Source organism: Leuresthes tenuis, unplaced genomic scaffold, assembly GCF_036924035.1.
Source record: "Leuresthes tenuis unplaced genomic scaffold, fLeuTen1.0.hap1 SCAF_22, whole genome shotgun sequence".
In the NCBI taxonomy this organism is placed as follows: Eukaryota; Metazoa; Chordata; class Actinopteri; order Atheriniformes; family Atherinopsidae; genus Leuresthes; species Leuresthes tenuis.
Genome location: NW_027325376.1, coordinates 19,811,229 through 19,825,093, shown reverse-complemented (window position 1 = coordinate 19,825,093; position 13,865 = coordinate 19,811,229). Strand labels below are relative to the sequence as shown.

The following is a 13,865-nucleotide window of genomic DNA, read 5'->3' as shown; positions in this document are numbered from 1 at the left end:
ACAGGGGGGTATTTCTTTTACTTTAGGGCTGGGTTTAGAGGAGAATGCTGGCAGTGCTTGAGTTTAGCAGGGCAGCGTATTCCTGCCAAGAAATGAGTTCACCAAACCGCTGCTTCCCCCAAATGATATGCGATAAGGTTTCTTCTGGAGGCCTGGGCCGCCACTCGACTTGTTGTAGAAAAAAGGCAGGGTGGAAGACGAAGAATAGCAGAGGGGATGGGGTTTACTGACAAAGAAGATGAAACTCAGATGCACTGAACAAAGAATGCCTTAGGTGACAGTTTCATTGGCTTTAGTATATTGAGTCTTCCTTAAAGAATCATCTCAAATTTCATGCCCAATATCAAATAAGTTCCAGTGATGAATCTTAGGCCAGACAGTGATGTTAGAGATTAACGGTGAGATGAGGAACACTGTAGCAGCTGTCTTGACGATGGAAAAGTAAGTGAAAATGTGCAGTCGTCTCGGAGTTTGAAAGATCTGGTGTTTCTCAGTGTTTATCTTATATTTCCAAGATTCATCTGCTCAAAAGCACGACTCCAACTTGTCACTGAGTGGCACACAGCTGATTTAGCTTATAAACGAGCAAATCTGCTGGTGCTTTTAGGCTGACTTTCAAAAAAGGTTTGAAAGTAAGGCCAAATAAGGCCTTTTAAAAGCAATTAATTAAAAAAGCAAGATGTGATTGTTTGCAGAGTGTGTAAAGTACTGCTTAGTTTTTGACACATCGGTACAACAAATCATATTGTATGATAACATTTTGGATATTTTTTTGTGTTTACCCAAGTAACCAAGACATTAAAGTGAATATGAATGACATTGCTTAGCCTCTTGCCAATGGCAGCTTTTATACCAGCATGTCTCCCTGATCTCAGTATTTATTAATGTCTTATCCATTTCATAAAGTGATTCATATACAATCTGGAGGCCTTATTTCAAATGTGGCACTGAAACATTAGACTAGAGTTGGCCATTTGAGATGATCCAATTATGTGAAGCTCTTTTAGTTGCTGTTAGTCCTATCCAACCAGTCTTTTCAGTATTTTTCATCTCTGCCTTTTCCACCAGCAAAGTAACTTGGGCCATTAATGACATAAGCCAAATCAAAGCAAACATTTAGGCCCACATGATTCACAAAGCCCTAACAATGATTGTTAATTTGTTATCATCTTTATTATTCACATAATTTACTATTTAAAAAATCTTTTGTGATCTAAAGGTTTGTTTTTGAATGAAACACTGACTAGTGTAATCCTCTCTAATAGATAGCCCTTTTCTTGGCATTTGGATTTCCCAACAGGTTTGTTTAAACAGAATTGAGTAGTTCTCTTTCATTATAGGAATACCATAATTATAGCATTTTACTGCAATGCTGGACAGTCTACCTCAGTGACCAATACTTTCTGCACTTTGTAGAAGTTAGCCTGCACGTCAGCCATATCCTTTCATGAATGTTCCACATTGCTACGGCAGTGGGTGCTGACATCACTGCAGCACTGACCCCTGATTGGGTTGGCTGTAACCAATGGCCCATGGTGCGTACAGTTTATAACAGTTATAGTGTTTCCCCCATTTTATTATCGGAAAATTGAGGCTTCTACCGGTAAATAAAATAAAAATACAAATCAAAGGGGTTTTCCATGAGAGGAAAACAGTCTGCAGCCATCACAGCTTGATTTGGCCTTGTGTGGCCTTTTGCCTTTACAGGTTGACAGCATTTCAGCACTTTGAGGTTGTCTGTTACTGGCTTGCAGTCTGTGTAAGCTACTTATTAGAATGAAGCGCTAGAAGAAACAGTCTATCCATCAGTCTCTGCTAAGCAGTGCTTTATAAGCACTTTTGTTCATCATAACTGGCACTTGTAGAAAAAAAGAAATCCTTCAGTCTTATGAGGCATAGAAAAATCACAAGTATAAAATGTTTTAACATTGGGAAAAATCACACCGGTTTAAAGGATTTTATTACTTCACTACATGAACATAAAATTCCATTAAATTTTCGGAAGCGTGTGAGTTGACTCTTCCACAGATAAACACAGACTACACATTGTGCAGCTTTGAATTATTGTGTTTCCAAGGGTAAAAATATACTGCTCAATGTTTAAATCTTACTGTGCCATCTGTTGTGCTATGTAACCCCTTTGAAGTACAGAACAGAAAAGTCTGATTTGAAGGTAGCTTCAATGTAACTTTAAGTTCAGTTTTGCTTACCAAAATTCACTGTATACAGTGATATGGAAAAGAAGGTACTCTCACTTTGAATTGTACAATTTTAATTATCAAGAAGTAATTAAAAAATATATCTGATTCTTACCAGGTCTTAAAGTTAATAGAACCTCAGTTAAACATAACACCACTTGGCATATGACAACATGTCATGTTTATTTAACAGTAACTAAGCCAAAATGCAGAAGCAGCATTTCAAACAGGTTGAGGTCTGCACTTTGACTTGACCATTGCAACACCTTGATTCTTTTATTTTTCAGACATTCTGTTGTAGATTTGCTGCTGTGTTTGATATCATTGTCCTGTTGATGCTCCACTTTCAGCCAAGCATTACCTGTCAGACAGATGGCCTCACATTTGACTCTAGAATACTTTGGTATACAGAGAAGTTCATGATGGACTCAATGATTTCAACTATCCAGGTTCTGTTGCTCCAGAACAAGTCCAAATCATCTGCCCAAATATTTTTTTCTAATTGGACTGTCATCACCTTTAACATTTAACATGCTAACTGAGGCTTGTAGAGTCTGAGATATAGATCTTGGGTTTTTCTCTGAGTATTGTACAGTATGATCTTGTGATGAACTTGCTGTGACATCCACTCTTAGGAAGATTGACAGCGCTCTTAGATGTTTTCAAACAGTGAATGAATGAATCTCTCTCTCTCTGTAGAATGGTGGACTGAAGTTTGGAAATGGCTTTATAACCCTTTAGAGATTGATGGGCAGCAACAATTGCTTCTCTAAGATCTTTGCTGATGTCTTTCCTCCGTGGCATTGTGTTAACACACACCTCAATACTCCACACCAACAAACTGTCAAAACGTCTGCTTTTATTGATCTTTAAATTTTTAATTCCTAATAACATCATGCGACATGTTGAGTAGAGGGAGATCTTTCTCAAATCATGAAAAGCTGGGATTAGACATGTCTGTTACACTAGACATATATATATATATATATATATATGTATAGTGAGACATTTGTTTTTGTGTACTGCCACATTCTATCATTTTTAATGTTTATAGCTGCAATTCTGTCATTAGTAACAGGTGAAACATCAGAGTGGGACGCAGCACTGGCCAGTACAAATAATGTCAGTTTGTGGAGCTGATCACTCTCTCTGGCAAAATAATTTGTAGAGGAACACATTAAAACAGAGGTCACACGGAATTGTGAAGTACACAAAACAGCGACACTTTTCATTAGATTTTGTGATAACAAGTTAACTTCTGGGGCTGTGTGGTGGTGGTTAGCACCATCACCTCACCATCACCTTCTGTATGGAGTTTGCATGTTCTCCCCGTGTCTGCGTGGGTTCTCTGTGGGTACTCCGGCTTCCTCCCACCACCAAAAAACATCCATGTTAGGTTAATTGGTCACTCTAAATTGACCTTAGGAGGGAATGTGAGTGTGTATGGTTGTTTGTCTCTCTGTTGTCCTGTGATGGACTGGTGACCTGTCCTGGGTGTATCCTGCCTCTCACCCAGTGACAGCTGAGATAGGCTCCAGCCCCCCCTGCAAGCCTGAGTTGGATTAAGTGGGTATAGAAAATGGATGGATGGAAGTTAACATCTTCACTTTTGGTGATTATTAAGTGTCAGTTTCTTAAAACAACACTTATTTTGGCCACTCATTCATCTCTTTCTCATGAAATTGGCAAGCATTCTTGCCTGACTAAAGTGCTTCTATACGAAGTGGCCTGTTTTTGACTGACATGTTAAGGGCTAATTCTGCACTGATGTTATCATAAAATACTTCTTTCATATTATCCTTGCTTTGTTTGAAAGAATGGCTCCACAGAAGCCACATATTGGAAATAATGACTTCCTGTCTCAAAGTCCTGACATTGATCACAGGCAGATGTGGAGATAAATCACATTTGATCAACCACTTTCCAAGATTCCAAGATAATATCACTTGCATAATTCATCTTCATATTCCTTTTTGTGTTTTTGCTTGCTGTGCAGAGTTTATGGGGAAGCAGATTTATGGGAATATTTATACGTACACTTTTGTGTTCAAACTGCAGGAATGAGACAGAGGAACTCTTAAATGTCAGTTGACTTGTAAAGGCTAAACCCATATAAAATCAATTAAATTGTTATCACAGTGCAATTGATGTAATTTTGAGTTGGAATAACAATGGGGAAATGTCTTAGTGTAATCTGTGGAAACTTGTTTTCTCTGTAGGCCCCAAACACTGCCCCTCCTCCACTGCCCAGCTCCTCTCTTCCAGAAGGTTACTATGAGGAGGCAGTTCCTTTAAGTCCAGGGAAGACTCCTGAGTACATCACCTCTAGTGAGTAGCAGACTTATTATAACTACTTATCTCTGATACAATCTACTGCCTCATAACTACAAACTGTGCACCAGTTCATAGATGTGTTGCTGAAGAGATACAACAAATTCAGTTAATTTTACTTAAATAAGTAATTTATTTATACCTTCTCAGACTATGACTCGGACGCCATGAGCAGTTCATACGAGTCATATGATGAGGAAGAGGAAGATGGGAAGGGACAGAAGATGCATCACCAGTGGCCGTCTGAAGAAGCATCCATGGATCTGGTGAAAGATGCCCGAATTTGTGCTTTTCTGCTGCGCAAGAAACGCTTTGGCCAGTGGACCAAACTCCTCTGTGTTATCAAAGACAGCAAACTGCTGGTGAGAGAAAATTGTTTGTTGTCATGACATAACTGCAATGTGTTACAGTTGTATAATGTTAGGCTTATCCAGTTTAATGTGAGCCATTTTCTCTCTCTTTAGTGCTACAAATCCTCCAAGGACCACACCCCCCAGATGGAGCTAACCCTATCAGGATGCAGTATCACTCACATTCCGAAGGACGGCAAGAAGAAGAAGCATGAACTAAAGATTGTCCACCAGGGGGCGGACGCCCTGGTGCTGGCTGTACAGAGCAAAGAACAAGCCGAGGAATGGCTCAAGGTACCGTAAACCTCTGTAACGTTATTTCCCCTTTTCCTGTCAAATTGCATCGAGGCAGGAGCTCCTTTACTGGTTATTGAACAAAGTTACAGTAGTTAATCGTGTCCAGATCAAGTAACGCAGATTCAACTGACAATGCTCTAACTCAGTGTTTCTCAATCCTGGTTTCCCTGCTCCAGCACACCTGACTCAAATGAATGGGCCGCCCTCAGCAGAGCTTAAAGACCTTGCAGTCACGCTCCTAGGGACAATTTAGGGACACCAATTAACCTAACCTACATGCTTTTGGATGGAAGGAAGAAGCTGGAGTACCCAGAGAGAACCCACGCATACACAGGGAGAACATGCAAACTCCATACAGAAAGGCCCCAGCTGAGAATAGAACCCTCTTGCTGTGAGGCGACGGTGCTAACCACCACACCACAGTGGAGCCCTGTCCAACAGTAAAGAGGCTAAATAACCCTGTTAGATGCTCTAAGATCATTTGAACTATGGCATCTTGTGTCTCATTGCATAATGGTGCTCAATATGGGAGATATGAATTAAAACCCAAATTTGATGCTAAAGATGTACCGTAAATTCCGGACTATAGCGCGCACCTGAATATAAGCCGCTCCCTCTCATTTTAAAAAGAAAATCCATTTTGTGCTTGTATAAACCGCACCGGATTATAAGCCGCGGGTTTTAATAGATATTTACACAGAAAGATGTTACATGTGAGGATTTTTAAACTTTTAATTGAATGCATATGGTAACATAAACAAATACATGCTGCAAATGCTTTTATTCTGAACAGTGCCTGTAACATCGATGGTTTTAGCTTAAATACCAATCAGTAATGCTCAAATATGGCGTAAATGCTTTTTCCCCCGAACAGTGCCTGTAACATCAATGGTTTCACCTTTAATACCTGTCAGTAATGCACAAATACGGGGCATAAATGCTTTTTTTTTTAACAGTACCTGTAACATCGTTGGTAAGAAGAAGAAAAAAAGACATCATCTTCCTCCTGCGCACTAAAACCATCAAAGTCATCCTCTTCAGTTTATGAATTGAACAGCCTCAGAACTTTGTCACCCACTGCATCATATGCATTTTGTTTTCCATGTTGAGGGCGAGTACAAATGACCGATTTACAATAATTTAGTAGTGTAAGTGTATTTGATTTATCGTACAATTTCATTGGACCACTGTGAACTATTCGTTAATTTTATTGGTCTAATGTTACGAGGCAAAATGTTTTTGGCGGCATGAAAAAAAAAAGAAAAAAACACACATTAGCCGCACCATATTATGCTTGGGAAAAAAGTAGCAGCTTATCGTCCGGAATTTACGGTAATTATATGCAAGTCATGCTTCCCCTTGATCATATAAAATATGCAATAAACCAGTTGGTGGCCAGATTTACATTCAAAATTTGGTTGACCAAGGTTTTGTTCTAGATCAGTCAGAGCGAGATTTACATATCATTGTCACAGTATAAGTGAGAGTGAGTTTGCACAATCACTACAAAGGAAAATGAGTATCCACTTTAAACAAAATAACAGTGTCAGACTACATTCTGTAAAATTGTAACTAATTCAACCAAATCATTCGATTTGAAAATAGATTGTCTTGATTGACCGTATTGTAGACAGTGTATCCAAATACTTCACAAATACAGATAACTTATTGAGAGTTTTTTGTTGGGATCGGTTTCGTTTTGGCTGTTGTTGTGAGTTAGGTGCTCTGAGACGAAAGGGTAGAGCTCTTTAAAAGAAGAAGTTGGCCATTGGCTTTTCCTGATATTGTATGACTGGTTTTGTTATGAACGGGTGCTTCTGCCGGTATCTCTCTTAAGTGAAAATTTTTGGTTTAGTCCCCCTCTGATCCCTCTCCTCTTTGTCACACATTCCACCTCGACCTCTTTCGCTTCCCATTGTCTTGTCTTTAGCTGTCTGATCATTTTCCTCCAAGCAGCTGGACTTGTCTGAGGTAAAAAAAAAAAAACGACAACAAATAAAACACTTATTGTGCTCTATTTTAAGATCCCCCTTTGCACATTTCATCCATGGTTTTGTTATTTCAGCATTCTGGCCTCTGCCAGCTCCTTTCGTGTTTACGGAACATCTCACTGTGTCAATCTGTGCAGTGGAAGTTGAGGGACCCTTCCGCTGCTGCCCAGCCATGCTCTGTTAAAAAGTATGAGAATGTGTTAATACGCCAGTGTAGGCTAAATGTTACTATATTCAACTATAATGTTAAGAACTGTGAATGGGAAGAGAACTATCAGTAACATATGAAGATGTTACCTCTATAGGCCTTTCTGGATCCCCTTCTGTAAAGGCATTAGACACAGTTTCCTCATTCTCTTAATCCCACATGAGTGGTATGTTTAAGTATACTTAAACCGCCTATTTACTGCCTATTTACAGTTACAAGGTCTGTTGTGGCGTGAGGGGTCTCCACCAGGCAGATAGTACCATCAGAATCTGTTGCGACAAAAGAAAAAAAGACATAAAGACAAATACATATTTGTATGACTAGGCTAAAAAAAATACATCTATAGGCCTATTACATTTTATAAAGGCACTTGTGTCTTGGGGGTGGACTCAGAGGATGAGCTCCCTCCAGGGATTCCCTCAGCCACTGGCCTTCCAATATTCTGTTTTAGGGCCAGCTCCTCTGCCTCCGCTAGAGGTGGCGGTGCCGGGCCACCACCCATTTTACAGGCATCTGTCTTCTTTCTGTTGGCTGAGTTGAAGTCTGTGTTAGTTTGAATAGGCTTAATTATTTAACAGAACATGATATAGCTGAAGACATTTATATGTGTGAAAACAGCATTATGTTGGGGATAAAACAGCTGCACAGTCAAATAGCCACTTGATATTTACTTTACAGTGTAAAACATGATCAAAATGAGGTACCTCCATGCCGAGGTCTTACCTGTTTGAACAATGTTTATATATTTCATCTTAAGCTTCTGCCAAGTGCGCTTCTCCTCCGCGGGATTTGCACCTAAATGAAATAAATGAATAGGCTACCATTCAAGCAGTTTCCCCCTGTAATATTACTGTGATTGCAAACAACTACATTGAAATGTTACGCATTGACCCGAGCATCAATGTTCTCCCACGCCGTCTCCCTGTGTTTCGCAGCGGTGTTGCACTTCTTTCTAAAAACTTGTTGAAATTTGCCGTATGAGCGCATTAAGATTTCCAATTCGAGGTTGGTGAAACACGTAGCCCTCCTCTTCCCCGTTGCCATGGTCACTCGTCGAATTGGGGCTCCATTGATGCTGGCTTTTTATAGTTGTGGTGCACGCACTTAACTCAAGGTGAAACTACTTAGAGTGGACTAAACTAACTCAAATCAGCATTTCTGGAACTGAAAACTCAATCTCAGAGTAGATCAGTTCAGAGTTTAGGATTATACTCAGAGTTTGTTGAACCTGCTTTGTGAAACGGATCCCTGGTCAGAGCTATCTTCAGGCAGTCATGACCAGAACCATGAAAATAAACAAATCACTGTACAACCCAAACTTGGAAAGACCCACACTAATTGTTGCTTGAAGAAACACCGTATGGGCTTAAATACAGTGCATCTGGAAAGCATTCGCTTTGTTAATACTGCTGGTTTGTACATACTGCTGGTTTGTACATACTATTTGTTAATACTAATTGTTATTTTGATTTCCCCCACTGGGGGATGAATAAAGTATTTTTCTATTTCTATTCTATGTAAATGTTGTATTTTTATTTTTTATTTTTAATAAATTTGCAAAAGTTAAAAAAAGACATTTCACTTTTTCGTTGTGGGTTATTGTGTATAGAATTTTGAGGTAAAAGATTAATTTAATCTATTTGGGAATAAGGCTGTGACATAGGATATTGTAGAAAAAAACAGAGCTCTGTGAATACTTTCCGGATGAACTGTATTTCGTCAGCTTCCTGGATACAGAAAACATGTTGAGTTGATAAGATTGTGGCAGGATTTTTTCCTCTCGCAATCATTCTGGTGTTTTTTGTTTGCTTAATTGTTGCACATGTAGTTGTGTCATACTGCTTCAATTAGCAGTCATCACTGCCAGCTGAGGTTCTGGACCCAAACCATCTTTGCAAAACAGCTTAGGATTTTAAGTTCTTGTGTAACATTCATGTCATCAGCAGCAGAGCGATATAGGGTTGTTTTCTCTTGGGGTGTGTAAGTCTGCTGTCTCTGTCTTTGTTTTTCCCCTCTCAACCTCTTTTTCCTCAAACTGCTTTTAGTCCCCTTCCCTTGAGCTCATCTTCTGCCCAGAAATAGAAAACTTAAGCAACAAACGTTCTTAAGTATCATTTGACTAATTTGGATAATGGCAATAAATATTTTTCTCCACCCAAGTGAAATAGTGTTGAGGAGTGAAAAAAGAAAGAAAAGAATCAGAGGAACAAAGGGGTGTGAAGGAAAAGCTGGAAGTGGACTATGGAAAGCCTGAGGTACTGGCTTTCCATAGTCCACTAGTTACAGTAATGATTCTCCCAGAAACTGTCTGCAGACAATGCGTTTATGGAACATGGCCATACTGTGTCCTGACTTTATCCCTCTAAACCTTCATAGTACTTCTTTATAAGCTTATGTGGATCTCTTCTTCTCCTCATTTACCTCATCTGCCTTAAGCTTCCTACTACAGTGTGACCTTATTTTCTTTGTCTGTGTGACTGATGTCATGTCTTCTCCCCTAACATGTCTTTTCTTGTTGGTTTCTGCACAACGTAAGTAAAAAGTAAAAAAGTAAGTAGAATTTACATAATTACTTGGGGCAGCTGAAGATTGCATTCACACACCCATGTGAACTGACAGTGTCATCTAAACTGTCAGTGGATGGCTGTTCTGTCCATTTCACCATCTTTGTCTTCATCAATGTCTTGCAGTGTTATCACTGCCTTTACAGCCTGAGCTAGATTGTGGGTACCTTAAGAGGCCTTTTAATGAGGAAATATTGTGCCTCTTTTCCACAAGTCGGCACAGTTTCTTAAGGTTCTAATGAAATATATATGGCATCCTTTGGTCAAAATACCACTGAGAGGTTGTACAGTAGCTAATGTACAGCTCCTTTCATAGCAACTCCCTTTAAAGCTTGGAGTGAGCCAAGTTGCTCCCACTTTATAATACAAGGTGAGCTTTATTTAAGATCTGTCCTACATCAGGCTGTACCATGCAACATAAACTTGGACATAGATTACAGTCAACAACTGTTGAGGCACATGAGAGAGCATATTGTACCCAGCCTGAGAGCTCACACTAGCACACTCAGAAGACCAAACGTTTTCCAGAAGGGATTGAAAGGTCCAATGTGGTTCCTCACAAAATTGGTTGTGGTTCACCCTGAGCAATCTAGAGCGCAAAATCATGCGTGCTTCACCGTTAGTACAGAATGGATGGTCGGTTTGCTTTTCACCTGACTACAGCGGCTACATGGTCAAGATTCGACAAGCTAAGCCATGAACATGGCTAGAGCAGGAGTGTAGTTTCTCCTGCGATTTCATCGGCTCGGATTATATATCTATCATCGGATTTCAGCCACTCCCATCTGCGGCTGGGAATGAGGACTCGGAGCCCAGACAATCGGACAAAGCTGCTGCCTAATCATGCCTAGTTGGAACTGAATAATCCTACATGGTGCCTGGATTAATGTACTGATCATCATTCGAAGCTCCTGCTACAGTACAGGTTTGTTCATTCAGAGTGTGCGATTAATTGATTTATTGATTATCGGCCCAGGCCTAGTGTCTGATGGTGAGAGAATGGGGAGTTTTCCATCGTAACCAGGGGCTCACACCAAAAGCGTCTTGAGCGACCGTGATCGAGTTGAGAAGCCGAAGTGGCCGAAGGGGCGGGGCTTTCAAATAGCAGCCATATTTAATAATCCATCTATACATCGGTTCCTGCAATAATTAGTTTCTCCTCCATGGTTTTTACACTCGCTCTGCCCTTTTCCGCCCTTTTCTGCCTTTTTTCCACCTTCGTAATCCAGATTGGCTGCGTCGTTGCTAATTTGCATAAAGTTGAGCCTCTCTCAACTTTCGAAGCTCACGACGCTCATGAAGCTCACGACGCTCATGAAGCTCACAACGCCAGTTTACATTGAAAATTAATGGCAGCTGGCCGCCTCGGCCATTCAAGACGCTTTTTGTGTGAGTACACAGTAAGGCTATCTATTTCAGAGTTTTTTTTTTTGTTGTTGTTGTTTTTCTCCCTTTATGATTAGTGAGATCTAACTTTTCTAGCCGGGCCTGCATTAGCAGTTGATTTACAAACCTTTTGGTCCGTATTTATTTTTATTTGTTTACGCTTAAGCAGCCAGGCTCTCATTTTCCTTATCTCGGAACAATACTGAGCATATCGCCACTTTATTTTTTGTGTTTTGTCTCGAACATAGAGCTTGTTTGCTGCTCATATAGCCAACTTGGTCAGCCAGTTATTCACTGCCAGCGGAAGTAATGAGGACAGACTCATTACTATTAGACTAACCGTCGCACTTGTTCATTCTCTTACTTTATGTTCACTATGGACACTGAGTTCATCTTATTGCTCAGTGACGCTCCTTTTTAAAAAAATTATTTTTGATAATAACACTAACACAACTCACTCCTGGAAATTTTGTTGTTGTTTTACTTTCTTTTTTTTTCAGCACAAAGTAAGACTTTGTCCGGAGGCAGCTCACTCTGGCCTGATTTTAATGGTTCTGTTTATTAACTGCTGGGTTTGAGGTTGAAGTTTGATCCTTTGCTGCTCCATATCCATCCTAGATCACGGATAGGCATAGGAAGGTTTTATTATTATTTTTTGGTTCAGTTATTTTGAGCTTTATGTATTATGTTGTTGTTTATTGTGCACCATCAAGGGGTATTTGGGGGTAAGTTGATGTTTTAGCTATTACCATACTTTGGGAAACAGAAGCTATACTTGAAACTGCTAATTAAGGGAGAGGTACACACATTTTGTACTCATATCTGTCACACCAGTGGATCAGATTTCCACAACTACTGGCACTATATTTCATCATGAGGTATATGGTCGATTACTTTGAGTTCAGCATTCAGTAATGAGTGATTTATCTGTTTTGGTTTGGAATTGTGATGGGTTAAATACACCACACAAGAGGGCCAGCGTCCTTGCATCGGTGGAAAATTGACCTGGCTCTCCTACAGGAGACGCATCAGTTAAGCAGCGACTCTGGTTGCATGGCCAACAGATTTTATCACACAATTACTTCCTCTTCAGCTGAGTCAAAAAGTAAAGGAGTGGCTATTGTTTGTAAACGTAATCTCAAAATTAAGGTGCTGGATGTATGGGCGGACACCGCAGGAATAGCAGGATAGCAGTGGCCAAGGTGGAACTGTATGGGAGGAAGGTAGCTGTGATCTCTGTTTACGTTCCAAACAAATTTGATATGACACGCTTACACAGAAAATGCTAGAACTACCTGAATATTCTCTCATCGTGGGAGCAGATATGAATGTGGTGTGGTATACAGACGATCGATCTAGCATTGAATCGAGCGTTGATCGAGCGCCTTTAAAGATCAACTGCTAGCACTGTAAGCTGTAAAGCTTACAGTCATGGGCCAAGACCCTTGGCCTAATAGATGTATGGCATTCCTTTAACCCAACAGTGACAGATTACTCCTTTTTTTCAGCCAGACATAAATCATGTTCACGGATAGATTTTCTTTTTACTTCACCACAACTTTTTCAAAAAAAGAATAATGCTGCCTTGCTTTATCAGTATTTTGCTGTGCAACCTTGGGCTGCCTATCCAAACGCGCTGCTAGGTGGTGCTTTAATATGACATTGTTAAAAAATGATGATTATAAATCTGTTTTTGTCCCAACTAAAGGAATTTGTGGACTTCAATTTAGACTCAGTCGATGACCCCAGGATTTTATGGGATGCAGCCAAAAGGTTTATATGAAGCAACTCCATCCGTTTCGCCTCAAATCTGCATAAGGATAGAACAGCTAAATTACAAGCTTTGGAAGATGACTTGGCTAGAATAGATTTGACCTTACAAAATAACTATTCCCAACAGGTTGAACGGGAAATCATTAAAAAAACGTATTAATATTTTTAAACAACAGTCAGAATTCCTGATACATAGGACCAGTCAGCATTACTATTTTCAGGGATCTAGACCCAGCCACCTTCTAGCCTCCAAAATAATGACCGAGAACTTTGACATTCCTTTGGTCAGGTTTACAAGAAGCCAAATTCTGACTGATCCTAAGCAGGTGAATGAGACCTTTCACACATATTATTCTAATTTATAGTAATCAGAGATACAATTGGATAGAGATGAATGTCAGAATTTCCTTGGCCAATTGGATCTACCACAATTGGCAGTAGCTGACTCTATGTGACTTGATGCACCCTTATCGCTGGAAGAACTTAAGGCAGCAGCTCTGGACATGCAAAGAAACAAATCTCCAGGGTTTGATGGAATACCTCCAGAGGTATATGTGGAATTCTGGAACACGTTAGGCCCGCTACTTCAAGACACGATAATGACATCTATAGACAAAGGCAGTTTTTCAAGAGATGTCAATATAGCTCTAATATCCTTACTCCTAAAGAAAGACAAGGACCCTGTAGACTGCAGTTGACCTCTCAGTTTATTAAATGCAGATCTTAAAATATATGCAAAGGTGATGGCCAGACGCATTCAGAGTCAC

General features: G+C 39.9%; 1 protein-coding gene across 3 annotated transcripts in view; it reads left to right on the top strand.

Moving 5' to 3' along the window:
- Positions 1-13,865, top strand: part of afap1 (actin filament associated protein 1) — a 123,826-nt gene that overhangs the window by 82,910 nt on the left and 27,051 nt on the right. For all 3 annotated transcript variants that reach the window (XM_072376976.1, XM_072376975.1, XM_072376977.1), the window contains exons 4-6: positions 4,418-4,526; positions 4,680-4,891; positions 4,994-5,173. In XM_072376976.1, coding sequence (XP_072233077.1) covers positions 4,418-4,526; positions 4,680-4,891; positions 4,994-5,173 — 501 coding nt within the window. The remainder of the gene's footprint in view (positions 1-4,417; positions 4,527-4,679; positions 4,892-4,993; positions 5,174-13,865) is intronic.